The sequence below is a fragment of the Chelonia mydas genome, chromosome 2, assembly GCF_015237465.2.
Source record: "Chelonia mydas isolate rCheMyd1 chromosome 2, rCheMyd1.pri.v2, whole genome shotgun sequence".
Classification (NCBI taxonomy): Eukaryota; Metazoa; Chordata; order Testudines; family Cheloniidae; genus Chelonia; species Chelonia mydas.
Window position 1 is genome coordinate 120,059,484 of NC_057850.1, and position 22,484 is coordinate 120,081,967.

Genomic DNA, 22,484 nt, shown 5'->3' on the forward strand with positions numbered 1-22,484 from the left:
CACATGACTCCAGTTATTCCTAATGGCAGCTGCCTGTCTAAATTCTCATGCACTACTTGAAAAGTTTGTCCCCTAGGAAACCCAAACAGTGATGATTTTTCTTTGCCTCATGCTGGGGCTTCTTTGTGCATAGTTTGTACAAAGTTATCTCTGGTATAAACCCATTGACTTGAGGAGAGTCATATCGTGAAGTCGGCCCACTCGCTCCAGGCTACTTTATAGTGGTAATTAGGCTTGAAGTAGATTTAGTGAAAGCTAAGGGCAGGTCTAAAATAGGAAATGTTTATTTTTTCCTCCCCTACTAAGAGATGGGCATTCCAGTTTTTAAATTTAGGCATCCAATTCTGATTTGAGCACCCAAATGTAGTACCGTGGATACTGAATGCCTAAGGGCCAGGTTGAGCAACCGCTGGGCTCAGTGACAAAATTCCCACTGACATCAATGAGTGTAAGATCAGACCTTAAATGCTGAGTTTGTGTGTCTGCCTGTGGAATATAGACACCCTAATGAATGAGTTTATATATGAAACGTCTGATTTGAGACAGAGGAGGGACACCATCGTGAAGTCGGCACTGCTTGCTTCAGTGGAGTGATTCTTGATTTTCATGGGTGTCAATGAGTGGAACCTAGGATCCTATGTTAGAAATACCTAGACTTCCTGTAATTACATGATCAAACCCCTAGAGAGCTGACTCAGTCTGTCATCCTTCCTAGAGGGATAGGTTCAATTCTATGCAACTTACTGTGCATGTGGAGTTCTTCCTGCCAGGATTTAAAAAAACAAAAAAAAACCCCAAGAGCAAACAAAAAACACAACCCAAGCCACTGCCTGTCATGTAGGAGCACTAAAGACTTCATAATGCTCTTCATTAGAGGCTGAGTTTGCCCCAGGGGTCTCACATTTCCTCTTGTCATTGCTGCTGTGCAACATGCTGTCTGATTGTCTGCTGCCAGCCTCTCTAAAGATGGCTTCATGTCAGAAGTGAAGTGAATCAGAGTTTACAAATTACTTTTTGATCAATGGGGAGGAGAAAGGTGCTATGGATGAACAGAAGGTGCTATGGATGCACTCTGCTGAACAGAGTTCTGATGAAACATCTGATGTCCTGTAGTGCACATCTGCTTTGCCCCATCCCCTCCCCTTTCTTAGTTGCTGGCTATGCCCATACAATGCCGTATCTGCATATAAGTGACAACATTCATCTCTCATAGACATATAGGATTTCTCACCTGCCCAGCTTTTGCATTTTCACACACAAAAGCTTCATAGAACCTGGAAAACTGAGGAGCATTATCATTCACATCCAGGACTTTTACTGTGACTGATACACTGCCAACCTGTGAGGGATTGTCTAAAAGAAGAAAGAACAAAATAACTACAGGGACTTCATAATCACAGGGAAAAGTAGCTGCTTGCCCTACCAAAAAGGCAAGGGAACTCTCCTTTTTAGCCTTGTTGCACTGAATGAAATTTATTTGAATTGTAACCGCTGTGGGAAGATAGCAGATACTATAGGCAAGATTGAGTTCCAGCTTCCAGTCTAACCATCTCGACTCCTCAAATGTTTACGGCTTTCTCAAACCTGGCCTCCAGAACCAGGTAAATTTCTGGGAAAGTTTGAGACGATGCCAAGAATTAAGGTAGGCTAGGGTTGGAGGATGTGATTCAATTAGTCGTGTTTCAGAAGGTAATGGGCTCAAGGAGCTGATTAAAATTTTTTGAAATTCTGCAATTCTGATTTTTCTCAAAATTTAGAATTTCAATTATAAAACAGCTTGACATTTTGGACAAATATTTTATACAAAGATCATCCTTTTTTTGATCAGCTATAGCACTAGTTGAAAAATGTAAAAAATTCTACAAAAGTTTGCAGTCAAATTTCAAAGAGAAAAAGATGGAATTTTCATGACATCTTTTGTGGAAACCAAGTGGGACATAATTTATCAGCTTAGTTGCTCACAAATGGAAGGAGAAATGAGTTCATCAAGGTAAATATCTTCAGATCAAATAACTTACAAACCCAGTGTCTACAAGATAAATACATTAGCTTCTTTCTTCTTGTGGTGTTTTTTGGTCCCCCACACCCAGTTATCCCACATAACCAAAATGAAACACCATTCAAAAAACAAGATGAAGACTGAGTGATCAAATGTTCAAAAGTTCATAAAAGTTGAGATTTAGTTCTCAACTTTAACCCTGCTACCTTGTGTATATATTTAAAATATTATCTCTCTCTATAGCATGATGTAATATTTTCAAATATTGTAGAGTATACACTCTGGAATTTTTGTACTTTTTTATGTATGGTATTCATATTGCATGTAGCATGACTGTACTACTGAGTTAATACTATTGAATAATTTGATTATGTAGTTTATCTATCCGTATATGTTTTATACCCATCACCGAGGTATATGAACGTCTAATTTGTAGACTGAATAATACTAAACTATCCTTTAAAAATAGAAACTCATAGACTTTGTGATGGTCCCATCTGACCTTAATCATCTAGCCTGATCTCCTGCATACTGCAGGCCACAGAACCTCATGCACCCACCCCTGTAATAGACCCCTAATCTTTGGCTGAGTCACAGAAGTCCACAAATCATGATTTAAAGACTCCAAGTTACAGAGAGTCCACCATTTACACTACCTTAACCCCACCAGTGATCCATTCCCCATGCTGCAGAGGATGGTGAAAAGCCCCCAAGATCTCTGTCAATCTGACCCGGGGGAAAATTCCTTCCCAACCTCATATATTGTGGTTAGTTAGACCCTGAGCATGTGGAAAAGGACCCACGAGCCAGACACCTGGGAAAGAATTCTCTGCAGTAACTCAGAGCCATCCCCATCTAGTGTCCCATCACTGGCCATTGGAGACATTCGCTGCTAGCAGATGTAGATCGGCTACATGCCACTGTAGGGTCAGATCAGGTCATGACTCCTTCCTGCTGCTATATAGGGAGGGGAGGTGTGTTATAAAAGCCCTTACATTAGCTCTCCACTACTGGGGTAGGTCACCCTTGCGCTTAACTTAAGTGAGCCTCCCTGGACTTATGAAATTGGATTTTTGGCTGCATTAGAGTAGTGGTGCAGTGGCAAGTCAAGATCCTCTTGATCTGTCCCTCCAATCTTTTTCAGATAAAACAAGCAATTCTTCTTCATCGAGGACTAATCCAAGGTAAAGTTTTACACTTGTAACTTTGAGCTGTGTAAATTTAAAACAACAAGCAAAACCTTGACACTTTTATTAAAGCAGGAATGGTATATTTCCGCCCCACCCCGCTCACTACCACCTTTCACCTAACTCAGAGATGGCCGGATGTATTTTGTACAACCGTTCCAAAAACATTCACTTGCAGACTGAGGATGAGTATACAATTTAACAAAATTCATGGGGCCAGAGGCAGAGAGGGAGAAAGCATAAGAATGATGCTGTATCTTGGTGGTCAGAACACTCCCTGCAATGTGAGACACCCAGTATCCCTGCTCTAATGGATTTTTTTTTAATTTATCCACAGTTTGAACAGGAGACTGAGGGACCACATCAGAATATCCCATAACGCCATGGCTAAGACATGCACCTGAGAGGTGGAAGATCTCAGTTCAGATTCTTCAGGTGTGTGGGGGGATTTGAACCGGCTTTCCCACATCCCAGATAAGTACCCAACAGCTAAAAGTTAGGAGTTGTCGACCGCCCTGGCTGTTTTTGTAAGCTTGTCTATTGGAGCCCAATGTGGAGGGCAAGTCTGTCTTCTCCTGGTTCATGCATTGTTCTGGGATTTAGGCAGCTGGACGCCTGGTGAGGGGCGGCAGGGCACATGCTCAACGGCAGAAATGTAGGCTCCTAGTGAACTTTTGCTGCAAAATTTTAGGCACAGAGTGAGTTTAAGTGCCTACTGGATTTGAGGGCAGCTGAGCTGGAGATTTGTGAATCCTAGATGATCTGATTCTTGGATTTAAGTCCCTAAACTGGCATTTGTGCACCTAAGTCCGTTTGTGAATCTAGCCCTCTGTGTTCACTGCTGCAGTTGGCAGAAGTAACATTTACTTTTGAAGCCTTTTGATAGCACAGTTAGTTTGAGATTTTCAAAGCTGCCTAAAATAAATGGGAATTTGGTGTACAAATCTCTTAGGTGATCTTGAAAATCTCAACTTTAATTTTTAAGGACCTTATTCCCGCACCATAGTGAACTGAACCTTATGGGGCAGGTGGTCCAATTCACCTAGCAGAGTGCGGGTTCTGCTCAACAGAAGAGTGGCAGAATTGACTCCTAGGTTAAGTTACTGATTGCAAAAGTTGCCAGGTTAAAGAGCCCTGGAGTATGAAGTACTCCAGCCATAAAGCAGGCACTGCCTAAATAGCAGGAGTGCACACTCATTCAAACTGCCCAGCTAGTCTGTTTCAAACCTGATGTAGCCCTAGATGTGGTCTTTCTAGATCAGTCCAATCAGTTGGTGGACAAATGAGAGACTGCTCACAAAGATACCAGTTAATGCTGAGTGGCGGCAGATTTTGTGATGTCCACAAGAAAATGGACTGAGATCATTAACAAAACCTTGTGAACCATAGAGGTTTCAGCTCAGATGCCTGGAGCTCTGCTTTGAATTTCATGTTCATTTGTACCCCAAACCCCAAGCTAAGCAGTTTTTCATAGATTCATTTTAAAACTGTCAGTGCCTCCTTTGCACCTAGACATTCACAATGGTGAATCTGGGCTGAGTTTTTGGTATGTAACTAAATAGGGAATCCTAGCAAATTTCAACTGTTCTGGAGTTGTTAAAAGCAATTCACACAGCTTCAGTAGCTTGTGTGAAATGACTTGGCTGTAAACAGCAAGCAGATGGTAATGACATTTGCTCTCTACTGACCTAGGATGGATTTGAACCAGTGACCCAGAAGTGAAAAAGCTTTCATCCTATTTCCAATTCCCTGAGCCATCCAATCCTCCCTAGAAGCCTTGGTTTCTACTCTGATACACACTGCAGCATCTGTTTTTGTTAACTAGTTGTTCTGGGGGGAGGGCTCTCACTGAATCATATTTCAAGAAGAGCTTTACAATAATTCACTTGAATACTAATGATTTGAGAAAACAACACTCTGCATTTAATTGTAAGCCCCCCAATCTCATCCCTCTACCAAAAAAAAGTGGAAAAACTAAAATACAATATTCACTCTGTAATGTGAGAAGTTCAATTCAAACAGATGTGACTTCCATTCAATTAATAAAAAAACACCTGAATCGCTTAATTGAAAACAGTCTATCACTGTTCCTGTTGTATCTCTAATTTATCTACAGTCTCCATCTACTTACTCAGCTCCACAGCCAGCACAGTGATATTGTGCCAAGAAAGGTCTTCCCGGTCAAGAGGTCTTGCAGTCATCAGAGCTCCTGTTGCAATGTCGACGTAAAAGAACCTCCCTGGATCACTGCTTCTATCAATTGAATATCTGCAAAAGTACATATTAAAAATATTATGCAACTCTTGTGGAAACATTGGTGCTACATCCATAAGAACGGCCATACTGAGTCAGACCAATGGTCCATCTAGCCCAGTAGCCTGTTTTCCAACAGTGGTCAATACCAAGTGCTTCAGAGGGAATGAAAAGACAAGGTAATCATCAAGTGATCCAGCCCCTGTCACCCATTCCCAGCTTTTGGCAAACAGAGGGCAGGGACACCATCCCTCCCCATCCCAGCTAATAGCCATTGATGAATTTATCCTCCATAAATTTATCTAGTTCTTTTTGGAGCCCTGTTATAGTCTTGGTCTTCACAACATCCTCTGGCAAAGAGTTCCACAGGTTGACTGTGCATTGTGTGAAGAAATACTGCCTTTTATTTGTTTTAAACCTGCTGCCTATTAATTTCATTTGGTGACTCCTAGTTCTTGTATTATGAGAAGGAGTAAATAACACTTATTTACTTTCTCCACACCACTCATGATTTTATAGACCTCTCTCATATATTTCCTTAGGTGTCTCTTTTCCAAGCTGACAAGTCCCAGTCTTATTAATCTCTCCTCAAACAGCAGCCGTTCCAGACCTCCGAATCATTTTGTTTGCCCTTTTCCGTTCCTTTTCAAATTCAATTGTATCTTTTTTGAGATGAGGTGACCACATCTGCATACAATATTCAAGATGTTGTCTTACCATGGATTTATATAGAGGCAATATGATATTTTTTGTCTTATCTATCCTTTTCCTAATGTTTCATAACATTTGGTTAGCTTTTCTGACTGCCGCTGCACATTGAGGGGATGTTTTCAGAAAACTATCCACAATGACTACAAGATCTCTTTCTTGAGTGGTAACAGCTAATTTAGACCCCATCATTCTATATGTATAGTTGGGATTATGTTCGCATTTATCAACATTGAATTTAATCTCCCATTTTGTTGCCCAGTCACCCAGTTTTGAGCCACTAAGGAACCTCACCAACTACCATATGGAACATAACTGCATTCATCTAGAACCTACTCCTGTTCCCATTGTCTTCAGTAGGTAAGGACTGGAGCTTTCACTAACAGATAAGTGGTTCAGTATTGGCATCTCTTCACAGGGAACACTAATAGTTTGAAGCTGGAGGGTGGGGAGTGTAATGCACAGTTCACCACAGACTATGTTGAAAGTTGTACAGCCTAACTAATTGGGTGGGAGTCTGTTACTGAGATAGTTATACTAGTACAACCCCTACTGGGGATGCAATTATACCAGGATAAAGGTACCTTGTACTGGTATAGTTATTCCCTTTCCCTATGCTGGTATAAGCACTTTTATATTACTATCAATCTCCTGTTGCTTGGACACGTTTAACTACTTTGACTATACCAGTATAGTAACCATGTTAGTTTGGATGTTAGAAACAAGCACTGGAATGTGTCTCTCAGTTTTGAACAGAGTTGTCTGACTCTATCCATTTTGGCATTTTTTTTTTTTTTTAAATTCAGACATCTGATCCACAATTATCACCCTTCATGAAACCCAGGGACAATCCTTCTGATGTCTGTCATGTATTTACTAGAGGTGGAAATTTTGCTATTTCTCTGCACATCCAAAACTCTCAGATGGCAATGGGAATGTAGGGTGAAAAAGTGCATCCAGCTACTGCTGTGGGGGCAGTTCTTCTGCCCCCTCAATATCATTCTGATTCTGGGAGTCTTCAATGAGCCCATAATGTGTAATCCTTTTTTGACACCTATTTGCATCAATGATATTCTGCAGTAATGAGGTCCACAGATTCATTTTATGTTGTGGAAAAGAACATTTGGATTGGGAAGCACAGACCACTTTCTCTGCAATATTATGATGCTTTTCTGTAGATGAAAAATACCTTTAATTTTCACACTAAATTAAAGACTAGAGTAGACTGTTTCCCCCCCCCCCCCCCTTTCTTTCTGTCTTTGGGAGGTTGCTGATGTGTAATGTATAATGTGTAACTGTAATGTATACCGTTTAATCTATTACAGCTATCTATCTAATGTAGGCACTCCCTCAAAAGCTATCACCAGGGACCAATCCAAGCACTATTGTTTAGATTATAGTTCAGACCCATTTCTACCACTGTTGGCGCAATCCACAGTGCTCTCCTAGAACTGAATACGAGTTTATCCACTGACATCAACAGAAGCAGAATCGGGACCATTATTCTGAATTCTTTTCTGCTTTACAATCTGCAGAACAAGCGTGCAAGACTGATTTTGAGACAGCATCATGATGTATAGCACTGGCAATACAAAACACTGTAAAGCTCTGCACTTGGGAAAGAAACAGCAATTTCCCCCCCCCCCCCAGAAAAAGTGAGAGAAGGTGGGGAAAGGGTATTTTTTTCTATTTTAAATAGAGATTTTTGAGGTATTAGATTTATTACAGAAATCTGCATGAGGGTTGCTGTATTTTTCTATAATAATCATTCTTGTATGGGGTCTATAAAAAGACTTTTCCTATGACAGTTTAAGGCCAGCTAGTATCTGAAAGTGAATATACCCTTCTGATTAGTGGTTCAGTATCAATCAGTGATGTCACAAAGCACAGGTGGGGGCTTTGTACTGATTTCTCCAGACACTATCTCCTGTTAATAACTAGTCTTCCACGCTCACTTCCATTGCAACTATTTAAATAATTCTCCTTAGTCACTCAGCAGTATTCAAGCCATATTTCCAGCAATCGGAGTCTCTCAGTGTGGGAGTCCAGATGCCAGAAGCTGGGAATAAGAGGATTTGAGTGTTCCCATGTGTTTAGTGAGCCCTTCTGAAACATGTTCTGGCTCTTTAAACTTATTTTCAAATTTGAAAAAAAATTTTAATTAAAAATATATATTTTTTTGGATTACAACCATAGTGGAATTATTTTTGAGGCACTGAGTGTGTTTTCCTCCTCTTTTTTTAAATTTTTGCACTACGAGGGCCAGATTCTCCCCAACCTTGCACCTCGTGCAGTTATTTACCTCAGTAGAAAGTGAGTGAAAAGACGGTGTAAAACACTACCATTCTGATTTTGCTCTCATTAGACATAGATGTAAGTGGCCAAATGAGGTGCAAGCCAGTGGAGGAGCAATAGTTGATCTCTACATCTTTATTTTCCCAAATCAGTCACTCATATTTTGTTTCTGTCTGTGTATTTACAATGCAGGAAGAAAGAGAGGCTGCATGTAAGAAAATGTGCATATGTAAATACTGGGGCATATTTTTAAATGCTCCTGAATTTAAATAGTTGTTCTCGCCTTGCTGTTTGTATTCCCCACCGCCCCTTAAAAAGTTTGTTCTCAACTGAGTTAGCTGAAAAGGCTGGAAAAAACTCAAAAACTACAGTAAAAATATGAACAAATATCTACCTTTTGTGTCTACAGATTTTTTTTTTCACACATGCACACAAACTTGCTTTCACTGCAAAGCTGCAGAGTGTGGATGATGTCAGAATATAAGACCCTGAGGCAGAGAGAGCAGAATGACGTAGTTTGATAGTGAAGGAAAAGACTAAGATGAGAAGCACAGAGCAGAATGAAGGATAGTCTCATAACCTAGATAGGAGTTAGAAACGTTTGACATGATGTAGGGAAAAGGAAAGAATACATCTTAGAGCACTTCTAGGGGGAAAATGGTGCGCTAAGCAGAACAGGCTTTGTGTCTGTCAGGTTTCCTCCCTATGTGAAGCCCATAAAGCCACACATAAGGATTTCATTGTCCCTTCAACAATTGTAACAACTCAGCATCTAGCGTTCCTGCTGTGCTCCTCTGTAAAAATCCTGAAGCCAGGCAGCTGAGAAGCTGAACTTGCACAGGGGCAGGGAAACAATATAGCAACCACTTGCATAGATCAGAGAAACGTTTAAGTGTTATCTGCTGGTCTATGAACATGCAATGAACCTTCAACTTTATGTAAGTTTCAACAATGAATACATGAGATGGCCTCAAAGAACATTGGAATTTTCTGCTAAGACTTGGCTGTCAATCTGGAAATGAGAGAGATAATCATGTAGCTCATTCTTTTGGTTCCTGGCTGAATTGTAGACATGAAGCTCCCGTGACTGTAGTTTACCTTCCTTTATTGCTTATGGGAATATCTAGCTAAGCAGTTTGAATATCACAATATATAATTGAGTGGTCCGTGCATATGTTCTTAGCACTATATCTATTACAAATGTATTTGTATAGCTGAACTGTTGACAAAGATTGTTACATGCAACCTATGTGTTTTGAAACAGAAGGGAAAAGAGAGAAGAGAGCTGATTACCTACAACACAATATGGGGACAGATCTGCTATGGAGGTTTCAGTTTACACCAGCTGAGCATCTGGCCTAAGACATACAGTAGAAAATCTCTGGATAACAAGAAAAAGCTAAAAAAACAGTCTGAAAAACCTGATTGAGTTGTTGGTCACATCAGGGTCACTGGCAGAAATAATTTGTATGGTGGTTCCGATCTCCACATCCTCAGGCACTTCCACAAAATAGAAGCTAGACTCAAACACTGGGGGCTCATCCACATCCTCCACGCTGATGTGCACAGTCGTGGTGTCTCGGAAGGGGCCCAGGTTCAGGAAACGCATTTCCAGGTGGGGATTGGTGCCCTCTACTTTTAAAGTGTAGCTCTTCTTGCTCTCAAAACTTAAGGGCTGAGAAAGAGAAAAGGACAGTGTTAAGCCAGTTGAATTCGTTGTGTTAGGCTGCAGCCTCCTGCATGCCTGAAAGAAATGCTTCTCCCCTTTACACTGCATCTTGGTGTCTTTCCACAGATTTCTCTCTGTTACACCGTCAATCATGCCAAATACTACATCTAAATATTTTTAGTTGAAAATAAATCCTGAAGTGGCAATTGTATCAGGAACATTCTGTATTTAACTAAAAACCATACCACTAAAGTGATGAGAGGAAGGGTTTTGTTTGAAACAACTGAAAAACCGAAAATGATTCACCCAATCAAGTGCTATCCATAAGTCTAGTGGAAGCAGAAGCAATTGCAAGGTTATAGTTAAGTTATGGGGGACCCTGCTGCAAATTTAATTTCTTGCAGTTCTAATAACTAAATGTTCACAAACCCTTAATATATAGGGAGTTTTACAGTGGAAAATAGCTCAGTACAATCCCCTTAATTGGTGCAGAGTCTGAGCAAAACAAACTTTGTGCCTATAATACAATTGCCCAGTTTTCAGAAGCATAGAGTGTTCTATAAAAAATCATGGATTTTATGGTTTTAAGCCTCGTATTTTGTAACCTTAGAACCATGAAACTGCCTTGCATAGAGCAGATCATTAACCCACTTAATTCACTATGGAGGTGGATCTGATTGAGGCTTGTACAGCTATTCCCAACCTCTTGGAGCACTATTGACCTTCAGTCTTTGTCATTCTTTTCTTTTTGACAACTGAACGAAATTAGACAGGTAGTGGAATTGTGAGAGGACTGGGTGGCAGGGCAATTGGGAGTGCATTCAAGGAGGATGAAGGGGAAAGCCAGTTGTGGTAGGTATGTGGGAGGGCACAGCATAAATGGCAGAAGTTCTCCCCAACTCATAGGCAGCAGAGATCATCGTGCACTCGCCCCCCACACCACCACCATGGAAGTCAGTAGTTTGCTGTAATTGCTACACTCTGCTGAGCCAGTTTGTGGCAACCAGAAGAGGTACTCACTCACCTTGTGCAGTAACGATGGTTCTTTGAGATGTGTGTCCCTATGGGTGCCACACTGTAGCTGTATGTGCGCCCCTGTATCTCTAATCAGAGATTTTTGGTAGCCGTGTCCGTTGAGCCCATGCATGTGCTCTCCCTCCCTCGTGGTCTGCCTCGAGGCTATCTAGCATTGTGCTGGTGAACCCCCTCACTTCCTTCTCCACCACAGAGCCCTACAGAGAACTCCACGGAGGGCAGGTTGTGGAGCATCCATAGGGGGACACAAATCTTGAAGAACCATCATTACTGCACAAGGTGAGTGACTTCCTCTTCTTCTTCGAGTCGTGTCCCTATGGGTGTTCCACCGTAGGTGACTCCTGAGCGGTACCCACCACTGGAGGCTGGGACTTCTGAGTTGAGTCTGTTACTACAGAGAGTACTGTGGAGTCAAAGATGGCACCGGGGGCCAAATATTCAGAGATCGCATAATGTTCTGCGAAAGTATGGGCTGAGGCCCAAGTCGTTGTTCTACAGGTTACTGAGATAGGGATATCTTTAAGGAATGTGATCGAGGTAGAAACTGACCTAATGGAGTGTGTATGGACTCTGGACGGAAGCAGGTGGCACCCTTGATAACTGTGATTAATGCAACCAGAGACCTATTTGGATAGTCTTTGAGCCGATTTTGCAGAGCTTTTGGATCTTTCTGTGGACGAAAGGCAGAGGACCTGCAGGTGAAGGATCAGCCCATTATATTGAGAGAGCAGGTGAGGAATGGGCAGAAGAGGAACAGAAGGGCATATTGCCATCTGTGTCAGGTAAGGGAGCCAGACTTTTCATGGCCAGGAGGGACAATCAGAATAACTCTCACTTTGTCTTGTTGAATTTTCAACAGGACCTTTGATAGAAGAGGAAACTGGGAAAAGGCATACAAGAAAGCCCTGTCCCATGCGAGGATGAGGGCGTCTCCCCAGGCTGGCCCTGGAGCAATAACAAGGACATTTCTTGTTCCGGTAAGTAGCGAAGAGATCCGTAGTCAGGTTTCCCCAAAGGGCGATTATATCTTGAAGCACCTCTGAGTTCAGTACCCACTCATGCTCATGACAAAAATTTTGACTGAGACTGTCAGCTGTCATGTTCTGTATCCCTAGTAAATAGACAGTTGAGATGAGCAAATTGTGATGGATGCACTAGTTCCAAAGTTTGAGTGCTTCCTTACAGAGGGAGGGAGATCTGGCATCCTCTTGGTGATTTATGTACAACATACAGGTCATATTAAGTCAATCATGACTTGTGTGGGTGTTCTTGATGAAGGGCAGAAAGTGTGCACAGGCGTTCCTGACAGCCCTTAGCTCCAAAAGAGTGATATGGAAGGCCACTTCTGTAGAAGGGAATTTGCCCTGAACCTTGTGGTTGTGTAGGTGAGCTCCCCAGACTATTAGGGAGGCATCCATCCCAGGGTGGTGAGTCTGCATAGTGGGAACAATACTCTCTCACTTATACTGCATGAATTTTGGCCCCGATAAACTCCAGTCACTGTACCGAGGTTAGTGTGCCGCTACAATGAAGAGTACCTTGGAGAATACCCTGGGTGGAGCAGTCTGTACTGATAATGGTCCTGCCTCAAAGGTAAACCATAGGAAGTCTCCTGTACGATCGTTGTATTGAGATATGGCAGTAGACATCTTGTAGGTTGAGGGCTGGAAATCAATCTACTTGCTCTAGAGCTGGAATAATGGCTGCGACTGTGACCATCTTGAATGTCTGCACCTTCCTGTATTTGTTTAATGCCCTTAGATCTAGAATGGGCCTCCAACCTCCCTTTGCCTTGGGGATCAGGAAATAATGAGAGTAAAACCCCTTCCTCCTGAGTTGCACCGGAACTGGATCAATGGCCCCTAAGCATAACAAATTATATGTTTCCTGATGAAGTAGGTTGTCATAAGAAGGGTCCCTGAAGGGGGACGGGGAAGGAGGGTTGGAATGGGGGAGAGACATTAATTGAATGGTGTAACTCTTCAAAATTATCTCCAGGACACATTAGTCAGAGGTGATATTTTCCCAACTGCTGTGAAGTAGGGCCAGGTGACTTCTGAAGGGGACGTGACAGGTGTGTAGGTGGCAGCTGATGTTGCAAGGTATAATTGTCCAGGCCCTCAACCAACCCATCAAAAGTGCTTAGAAGAGGTGGTTTGAGAGGTTGCAGATTGGGGTGTGCCCACTTTTGAGCCCTGGTCCTTTTACACTGTGGCTTGTAACAGCACTGAGATGGTGGGTATTGAGGAGATTGTGACCTGTGCTGTGTCCGAGAGGTATATCTTCTTTTCTGTCCCGCAGTGTAGATTCCTAGGGAGCATAATGTGGTCCGGGAATCCTTCAGGATGCGGAGAGAAGAATCTGTCATCTTTGTGAAGAGTTTGGGCCCTTCAAACTGGAAGTCTTCTGCAGTTTTTTGGGCAATCCAGAAAGGTGTAGTCAAGAAGCCCTCCACAGTACCACTGTCATGGAGATCGGGTGGGCAGATGTATCAGCTACATTCAGTGCTGTCTCTAGCACCAGTCTGGCTATTAACTGATCCTCTCTAAGAATGGTCTGAAACTGTTCCTTTTGTGTCTCCAGTAAATGTTCTAGAAATGCACTGAGTTTCCCATAATTAATAAAATTGTATTTGGCCATGACAGTTTGGTAATTTGTGACTCTAAACGTAATGTCGCCGACAAATACACCATCTTGTCAAGTCGGATCGTTTGGGGTTGACTTGGCATTATGTTGCTTGCTTTGTGCATTAACCACATCCACTGTGATGGAGTTGGGTTGCGGATGTTGAAACAAAGTCTATCTCTTTGGGAGGGATGTAGTATTTTTATTGTTGGCTCTGTTGCTGGTTGGTGCGATGAAGGCTGGTATCTGCCAGATGACTTTGGTAGGATCTAGAATCACCTCATTAATTGGGAGGGCAATTCTGGATGAGGAGGAGGTGTGCAGAATATCCACCAACTTGTGATGTGTATCTGCCACCTCCTGTAGGGGAATCTGCAGCTCACCTGTCACCCTCTTGGTAAGATCCAGAAAGTTCTTAAAATCATCACCTAGTGATGGGCAGGAGGGAGGCGGTACAGCCTCATCTGGTGGAGATGAGGATAAGTGTGCTGGAGGGGTAGCTTCCTCTTTGAGTCCTTCTTTCTGTTCTGAAAAAGCTTCCTTCTCCCCTGCCTCAGGGGCTCTGGACAGCCAGGCTGTAGGACACCATCTGGTGGACTCTCTCTGAGAGACGCTGGACGGCCGTGATATGTGTGTGTACTTTGCCCAAGGATTGCAATACGGCCATGGAAGAAGGAGGGCAGGCATGGGTGGTAGGCTTACCCCAGGGGGCTCATACTACGATTTGTGGGTTGGCTCAATGAAATTGGGGAGGACCCTTGTATTGTGATGAGGGGGCAGGGAAATTACCTCCTCCTGGCCACTGTCAGACTCGACACTGGGTAAGGGTGGTGCTGACTGGAGTAGTGGCGGTACATGGCCTGGTGCCAAGAGCGATTCCGGGTGCCGGGATGAGCTTGGTACCGGGAGCCTGGTACCAAGTAATGGGGATTGCATTTCTTCCTCAACCATCAGGTCTCCAGGGTACCAGAGACCATGCAGAACCCTGGGCTCACTCGGTACCATGGAGGAGTGTCCAGGTACTTTGTCGGTACCGATGGTTAAGAAGGTGCAGAGCACTCCCTAGATGGGTTTTTTGTTGCACCCGGTACAGAAAGTTTTGTCAGTGCCACTCTTTTAGAGATGGTACGTTAATTGTCTTAAGAGCCACAGGTCTCCAGGGTACTAGAGCTCACTTGGTACCGCAGAGGAGTGTGTGTGGTATGTTGTCAGTACTGATAGTTGGGAAGGTGCAGAGCACTCCGCAGATGGAAGTTTTGTTGTACCTGGTACCAAAGGGTTTTTCTATGCTGCTCTTGGGCTGCGATTTAAAGGGCCCAGGCTCCACTGTGGTGGCAGCAGCCAGAGCTCCAGGCCCTTTAAATTGCTGCCCGAACCCCGGCACTCCCAGCCACTGCCGCAGCTACCACTATCATGGGGTAGCTACAGCTACCATGGGCAGCTGGAGCCCCGGGCCCTTTAAATCTGAATTTAAAGGGCCCAGGGATTTAAAGACCCCACCTCTTCTGGTTGAGGCCCCGCCCCTTCCAGCTGGGGCTCCGCCCCCCGCTCAGGACTCTAGCGTACCAGTAAATCCTTTAAATTACTTTCATCCCGATGGGAGGGGTATGCCCCCAGATAGGGCAGGAAACTAAAGTTTTTTCTTTCTTTCTCCTCTCTCTCTCGCGCTCTCTCTCTCTTTTTTTTTTTAAAAAACCAAAAGGAGTAAAAACAACAAAGGAAACACTAACTATTAAGGAGAACAAAAAACAAAAACAACTACTTATGCTAATGACACAGATAAGGAAGGAATGACTGCTCTCTTCATCTGCTCACTCCATTTGAGGCCAAAGGCATGGAGAAGGAAGTGAATGGGGTTTGCCCCCGCAGTGCTAGATAGCCTCGAGGCAGACCATAAGGGAGGGAGAGAGAGCACGTGCGCTGGCTCAACCGACACTGTTGCCAAAAATCTCCGATTAGAGACGCGGGGCGCACATGCACCCATAGGGACACTACTTGAAGAAGAACTAGCTACCTTCTCCCACAAGGGGAGTCAGAGCCAGGGGCTCTGCTTTCCAGCTGAGAAGCCAGATCCACCTACTTAGAGATGCTGAACTCACTAAAGTTTGAAATGCTTTGAGGTCTTTGGATGGAAGGTGCTATTATATTATTTGCTGATTCAAACTGTCTACTAGCAAGCCAGTAGGAGGCAGGATGGGGAAGGAGCAGTCAGAGCAGGGGGAAGGTAGCTGGTGAGAAGCTGTTCCTCAGATGGCTTTTAGATCAAAGTGTCCTGCAAACCCTGTGATTTTACACTAGTGACAAGTTCCATTGTCTATTTATTTAATTGCTGCTCATCACTGTTGTATCAAGTAGCTAATTACTTAGGCCTGGTCACACCGTTTTTATCTGGCAAAACTCCAGCTGAAGCCAGTGGTAATTTTGCAGGGTTAAGCAAGGACATTAGGATTTGGCCCCTTTCTCTGTTCATATGAATCATCTGGTTTTCAGTGAAGTTCCAGGGCCAGAAAGATTGTCTATTCTAACATGATTTCCAGACCAGTTTTACAGATCGAAGAAGTTCAGCTAAATTTTAGAACATTTGAGAAATTATCTGGACTGAACTGGCACTCCAGACTTTTTGAGATTAACCATAGCTACTTTTTAATCCAGTTTTACAGCTGGATTGATGCACAAGGGGTTTAAGTGACTTGCTCAGTGTCTCTGCATGCATCAATGGCTGTCTGCATTGCAACAGTTTAGGACTTTTTTAGTTCCCAATCCTTTGCCCCAGACACTGGACTCACTTGGCCTCATGAAAGTACTATTTAATTGACTCCAAAGTTTAGGTTGCACTACAAATATGTTATCCTTTGAGTCTGTTAATAGTGTGACAGGAAAACTAAATCTTTTGTTGTTGTTGTTCATATAGACTGACTACATTCTGTTTTGTAGAGATGGATCCAAAACAAAAATCATGGAGCTGCATTCTGGGTACAAACTTTGTAGCTCTAAAGAACAAGCAAAACACACAGTTCGCCACTTCTGCTGTCCTTGTGGGTTTGAAATCTTGATCTGAATGAGAACTTTTCCAAAGTGGAGTGTGGCTATACACAAATTAATAATCTTATAAAATGCCATAGGGGCACACAGTTTTACAAACATATAAGCTCTGGTAACCTAGAATGAGATGTACCTGACTGTGTTGGTGTTAGATATTCTTCTCCTTTGGTATGTTCTACAATGCATCTTTTATAGTACTGCATACTTATGCTTAAATGCTTTGACGAATCTTGGCCTTAAGAACTAGAGTAATGGTTCTCAGTTGGATGAACGCAGAAGTGTTCCAGGGGGTGCATCCACTCATCTATATATTTGCCTAGTTTTACAACAAACTACGTATAAAGCACTAGCAAAGTCAATACAAACTAAAATTTCATACAATGACTTGTTTATACTGCTCAATAGACACTATACATTGAAATGTAAGTACAATATTTATATTCCAATCAATTTATTTTATAATTATAGCGTAAAAATGAGAAAGGAAGCAATTTTTCAGTAATATGTGCTGTGACAATTTTGTATTTTTATGTCTGATTTTGTAAGCGAGTAGTTTTTAAGTGAGGTGAAACTTGGGGTACGCAAGACAAATCAGACTTCTGAAACAGAAACAGTAATCTGGAAAGATAGAAGATCAAATCCATTCTCTGTGTCACTCTATTTTAGTGGATGATTTTGGCTCAGGCTATTTAAACAGAGAACTTATTTCATTCTGAGTGCACTAGATATGCCTAGGAAAAGGTATAACAATAGCTTCATAATCAAGAAAGAGTTCAACAGCTAACATTTGTATAAAATTATAAAATAAATATTCTGCAGGAGATACTCTAAGCAAAATACTATATTCCTTGCTGTGCAGCCTGCGGTACAAAATACTAGCAATTTCACAGCTGCCATTTTAAAGTAGAGCTTCTTCTAACCTAATTAGCATTTATGGATCTTCAAGCAGCAATTAAAAAAACAGCCTGGTTTTTATTGGTTTATAAATAATTATTTGGCTTGCTTTATTATTGTTTATGGGACACCAGCATGAAAAATGTCTACAGTTCAAATGCAAATATTGATCAGATCACTCACACTGTTGTGTAATTAAGCTACAAAGGTTATTTACGTGGATAAATACTGAACTGGGACATTTATGTACCTATTTATTCAGATCACTGTCCTCTCTCTTTTTAAGTTTTTTTCCTGAGAATACAGCCTGTTTTCATATTTTAGCAAAGAGTGTTAGAGAAATGGTGTTTCATAATGGGAAAGAAGCTATTGTCATGTAATGGGAACCAAGTTACAGTAGCCATAACAGAATATTGCACCCATGAAATGTAACCGGAACTATTAGCTGTATAAATGGATATAAAAAGAGAACATACTACCTTTCTCACAGTTATGATGCCAACTTGGTAATTAGGATCAGTGTTAATGTCAAAGACATCCAGTCCATCTCCATCTACAAAGCTGTATTTCATTTCAGCATTAATGCCTTCATCCAGGTCTTTAGCAACAACACGGCCCACAGTGGAGCTGACTGGAGCGGACTCCAGCACACTCATCTGATAATGTTCTGGCAAGAGAAGTGGAGGGGGAGGGGGAAAAAAACATGACTGGAACAAAAACTGTACAGGAATTCAGAGGACTGGCCACAGTCAACAAATCCAGCAGTCTGAAGAGAGGTCCAGTTAAAGGTTCTTTTTTCCAGGCTGAAAAGCAAAGGGTCATCTCCATTTAGGAAGCCATCACTAATTTGGATTTGCCTTGCTGAGTTTCAGTAAGCTGCCTGTTAGGGGCATATTTAAGTGATTATCATCAAAACACCAGTGCTTCCAATGGCAACTCAAAATGAAATGAGAGCAGAATTAGTGCATAACTGATCTGCTTTAACAGCAGGCTTGGGGAAAGAGAGAACTGCAATTTAATAAAGTAGGTTTTTTTTTAAAGTACAAATACAATGCTTATGATATTACCTGCCACCCTAGCTCAGCTCCATGCTTGAACAATCTCTCTTAACTATACCGTTTATTTAACTCTATTCTAAAGGACGGCATCAGTGATGGGGCCTGATGTCATTTAATACCATTTTCCCTAATCCATAGGATTGACACCAAGTCTCTCCACTTGATGTTTTAAAAACAGAAATGACATCTATAACATACATCAAGTCAGACTTGATTAACAAGGGGAAGAGGAGGAAGAAAATAAAAAGCAATATGCGGTGATGGTTTTGCTGGAGAGTGCTCTCAGCTGAGTTTGGTTTTAGCAAAGCAGAGTATGTAAAGGGAGGAGGAGAAAAGGAACAGACAAAAGTGTTGAAAACATTAAAAATAACTAGAGAATCAGGCTGTTAGTCTAAGAAAATATGGGCATTGCTCAAGCCACTGAAGTTGAAGGGAGTCCTTCCATTGACTTCAATGGACTTTGCTTAGCATCAGGCATTAGGGGATGCATTTAGAGAAGGGCATAATGAGCCAAATCTTGCTTTGAGTTACACCAGTGTAAATCCAAACTAACCTTTCTGAAATCATCATATGCCTTAGACTTTAAATAATCTTTTGGTGAGTTCAGTTGAATTTTTACTGGGGAACAGTCTGCATGCAAAACTATTCCATACTGTTCAGCACAAACAACAGACTCACTCATAAAGAGGAGAGGCTAAACTGAATTGCTGAATTAAATCCCTTTCTCTCTCCTCCCTCCCAGCCCTTGAGACAGACATCCTTCCATGCTAAGGATGAGAAAACAAACAAAGTAGTACATGGAAACCCACTTGCAAAGGCCTGCAGTATCCAATCTAGGGATAAAGGAATGCCCCTGATTTCCTAAATTAAAAAAGGAAAAACAAAACCATAAATACCAAAAATAAATAGGTTTAAAAAAAAAGAAGTTCAGGGATACAGCTGGTCAATAATTTTTTTTATTTTTTGGTTTGGAAAATGTCAATTTGTCTAAACAAAAACTTTGCAGGAAAGGGTCAGTTTTGACAAATATTCTGATTCAATTTTTTTTTTTTGAAAAATTTAGAAATGTCAGAATGGGAGGCTTTGACATTTTCTCAACAAAGTTTAGTTTTTCACTTTGAAAAAAACTTTCAATGAAAATAAGATTTTAAAATGTCAAAATCAATACATGTTTTGAAATTATTGAAAGAAGAAAAAGATCTGACATTTGTTTTGGATCATCAGTTCTCAGATTTTTTTTTTGAGATTTTGACTTTTCATCCTGTTTTGAGACAGTAAAAAATTTCAAAAATGCTCAGGGGGACAGGAAAATTGTTTGTACCCTATTCTAGTCATGGATTGATTCCATTTGAAAAGGTCAAAGTAAGTGCAGATATTCATCATGCAAGTATTTCAACCCATCTTCCCTCTTCAGTAACATTGTAATAAAGCAGATACTCACTCTGTGGAAATCTGGGTGGATTGTCATTGACATCAGAGAGGGTGATGTTGACTTTGGTTGTCCCAGCTAATCCTCCCAGCTGTCCACCCATATCTTTGGCCTGGATAATCACTTCATAATAGTCTTTTGCTTCTCTGTCCATGTTCATTAGAGCTGTTCTAATTAAGCCTGTAAGATTTTTTTTAAAGGTTTTAGGACAGAAAAGAAATTCTGTTTAAACAATATGCAAAACAGGACAGAGCTGGTTTTAATAAAAAAACACAGTTGCTCCTAATTTAAAAGAATGGGGTCAGACTCTGCTTTCAATCACACCAGTGTAGATTTAGAGTGATTCAAATGAAGCCAGTGGAGTTACTTCACATCAATTCCAGTGTAAATTGGAACAGAATTTGGCCCTCAGTCTCCATTTTGTTTCCTATGGATATTCTATAAAGAAAGACTGGTAGTTTTATTTTGTAACTTACATCTCAGGGTTGGGAACACAGAACTTGCGATTGGTAATCACGCAAAAATCCACAATGCAGAGTCTGCTTTCTTTTATGGTAACATTACTGAAAAAGAACATGAGGTGGCAGCAATACTTCTCTGACAGAGTCTGCAAAGCGCCATCCGATGCAATTACTGCCTTTGCTGACTCACTAAAGCAGATTGTTGCTTTTGGTTATAAAAGCAGGAACTCGCAAGGCTACAGCTCTCTGGACTTTTAGATCATGCTTCCTTAGCTCTCTCTCTTGGACTCCTGCTTCAGGGATTCTAGTAGTGTAACTGACCTCTTCTTTATTTAGGCTATTCTCATCCTCACCTCAGCACCTCTCTTCCCTTCTTAAGGCTTTAAAGTCTTTTTCTCTTTTCTTTTTTTTAATACCTGACTGCCCTTGCTGAATTCTACATACTTTTAGTGGTTACTTTTAGCAGACACACTGTGTGCGGGGCTTAACAAAACAGCACTAAAATGATACTGCAGTGGCAACTATCATCCTATATACTAAGAAAGAAATAGAGACTAATGCAAACAATTCACAAGTGCACTGTTTAAATGTTGCCACCTGCGGTTTTTATGAGCCTGATTCTGCAAGAAGTTGAGCACTGCCCATTAAATGCTGTGGATCTTCAATTCCCACTGGGATGTGAAAGTGCTTAGCATCTTTGCAAAATGGGCCCTCTGTGTGTGAATACTTTATAGACTGTGTCCCCTCTCTGCCCCTTAATACAGAAAATGTCCTCACTTCATCCTCCTAGAAATCCTAAGTATCTGAAAACAAAAATGATTAAGGGGTTACTCATCCTATGGTTTATAACCCAAATACTAAATAAATAGCTCTGTTTTGCCTATGTATAATAGGGCTCAGGAAAGAACAAAGTGTATCTAAGTTTCTTCTTGGATAATGGACATATTTCATGTAGTGGTAACTTTCAAAAGTGAGTTATATGGTATTTCTTTTTATTTTGTTCCCCGAGGGTTCAACAATAAATATCCTCTCATGAGTTTCTGACCTTAACACTACAGTTGGCCCCTGGGAGTTGTCAAAAAATGTATGATTCCTCCTATGATACAGACATTATGTGGTGTGTGTCATATGCAGTGTCCTGTGCATAAATCTAGGGCTATTAATAAATAAACCCTTACATAGGACTACTCCAGCTAACTACATTTGTTTGCTTCTACTTTCTTACCTCTATTGGTATAAAGGTTTTTTAACACGTGGATTTGTGTACCAGATCTGCTGAAGACTTCATTGAAATGATAGCCTACAAGAATAGTAACAGCACAAAATAAACCCAACTCCACTAATGCAGAATTTGGTAATTTAGATGAATATGCTACTGCAGATAGCATATTCTTGCTCTGAAGATCTCTATTGCAACGATGCTTGATTTCCAATATAAAACTGTCCTATTCTGTCTCTTATATAGAAATAAGACTCAGGTAGTGTGTTTTGTCTTTTAACTTTCTTCCTGCCCCAGTAGTTTTGCTCTCCTGTGTCCATCTGGTGTTTAAGATTCACTGGGTGTTTCCTTGAGGAAGAATGTGGTCCATAGTGAATGAAAGCTAAGAGAAGTCATATTTTTTGGCTGATTCCTTGTTGAAATAAAATACCTGTTCTGGAGTCCACAGAGAAATATGGTTGCCCCTGGAGAATACTGTAGACTACTCTGGCACTGTTCCCATAGGTTGGATCATCAGCATCTGTTGCTGTCACCTGGATAACAGAGGTGCCTGAAAAACAAAACAAAACCCAACAACAACAGGGTAGACCCTTATTAAATTCATAGCTGG

General features: G+C 41.5%; 1 protein-coding gene across 4 annotated transcripts in view; it reads right to left on the bottom strand.

Annotated features, from left to right (window-relative positions):
* The window catches only part of CDH20 (cadherin 20), a 158,844-nt gene that overhangs the window by 14,983 nt on the left and 121,377 nt on the right, over positions 1 to 22,484 (bottom strand). For all 4 annotated transcript variants that reach the window (XR_006288741.1, XM_007066713.4, XM_043540216.1 and 1 more), the window contains 6 exons: positions 22,305 to 22,424; positions 20,207 to 20,374; positions 18,187 to 18,374; positions 9,864 to 10,117; positions 5,318 to 5,454; positions 1,232 to 1,353 (listed from right to left, as the gene is read on the bottom strand). Coding sequence is in view for 3 of the 4 variants with exons in the window: in XM_007066713.4 (XP_007066775.2) it covers positions 1,232 to 1,353; positions 5,318 to 5,454; positions 9,864 to 10,117; positions 18,187 to 18,374; positions 20,207 to 20,374; positions 22,305 to 22,424 (989 nt within the window). In the remaining variant the exon portion in view is untranslated. The remainder of the gene's footprint in view (positions 1 to 1,231; positions 1,354 to 5,317; positions 5,455 to 9,863; positions 10,118 to 18,186; positions 18,375 to 20,206; positions 20,375 to 22,304; positions 22,425 to 22,484) is intronic.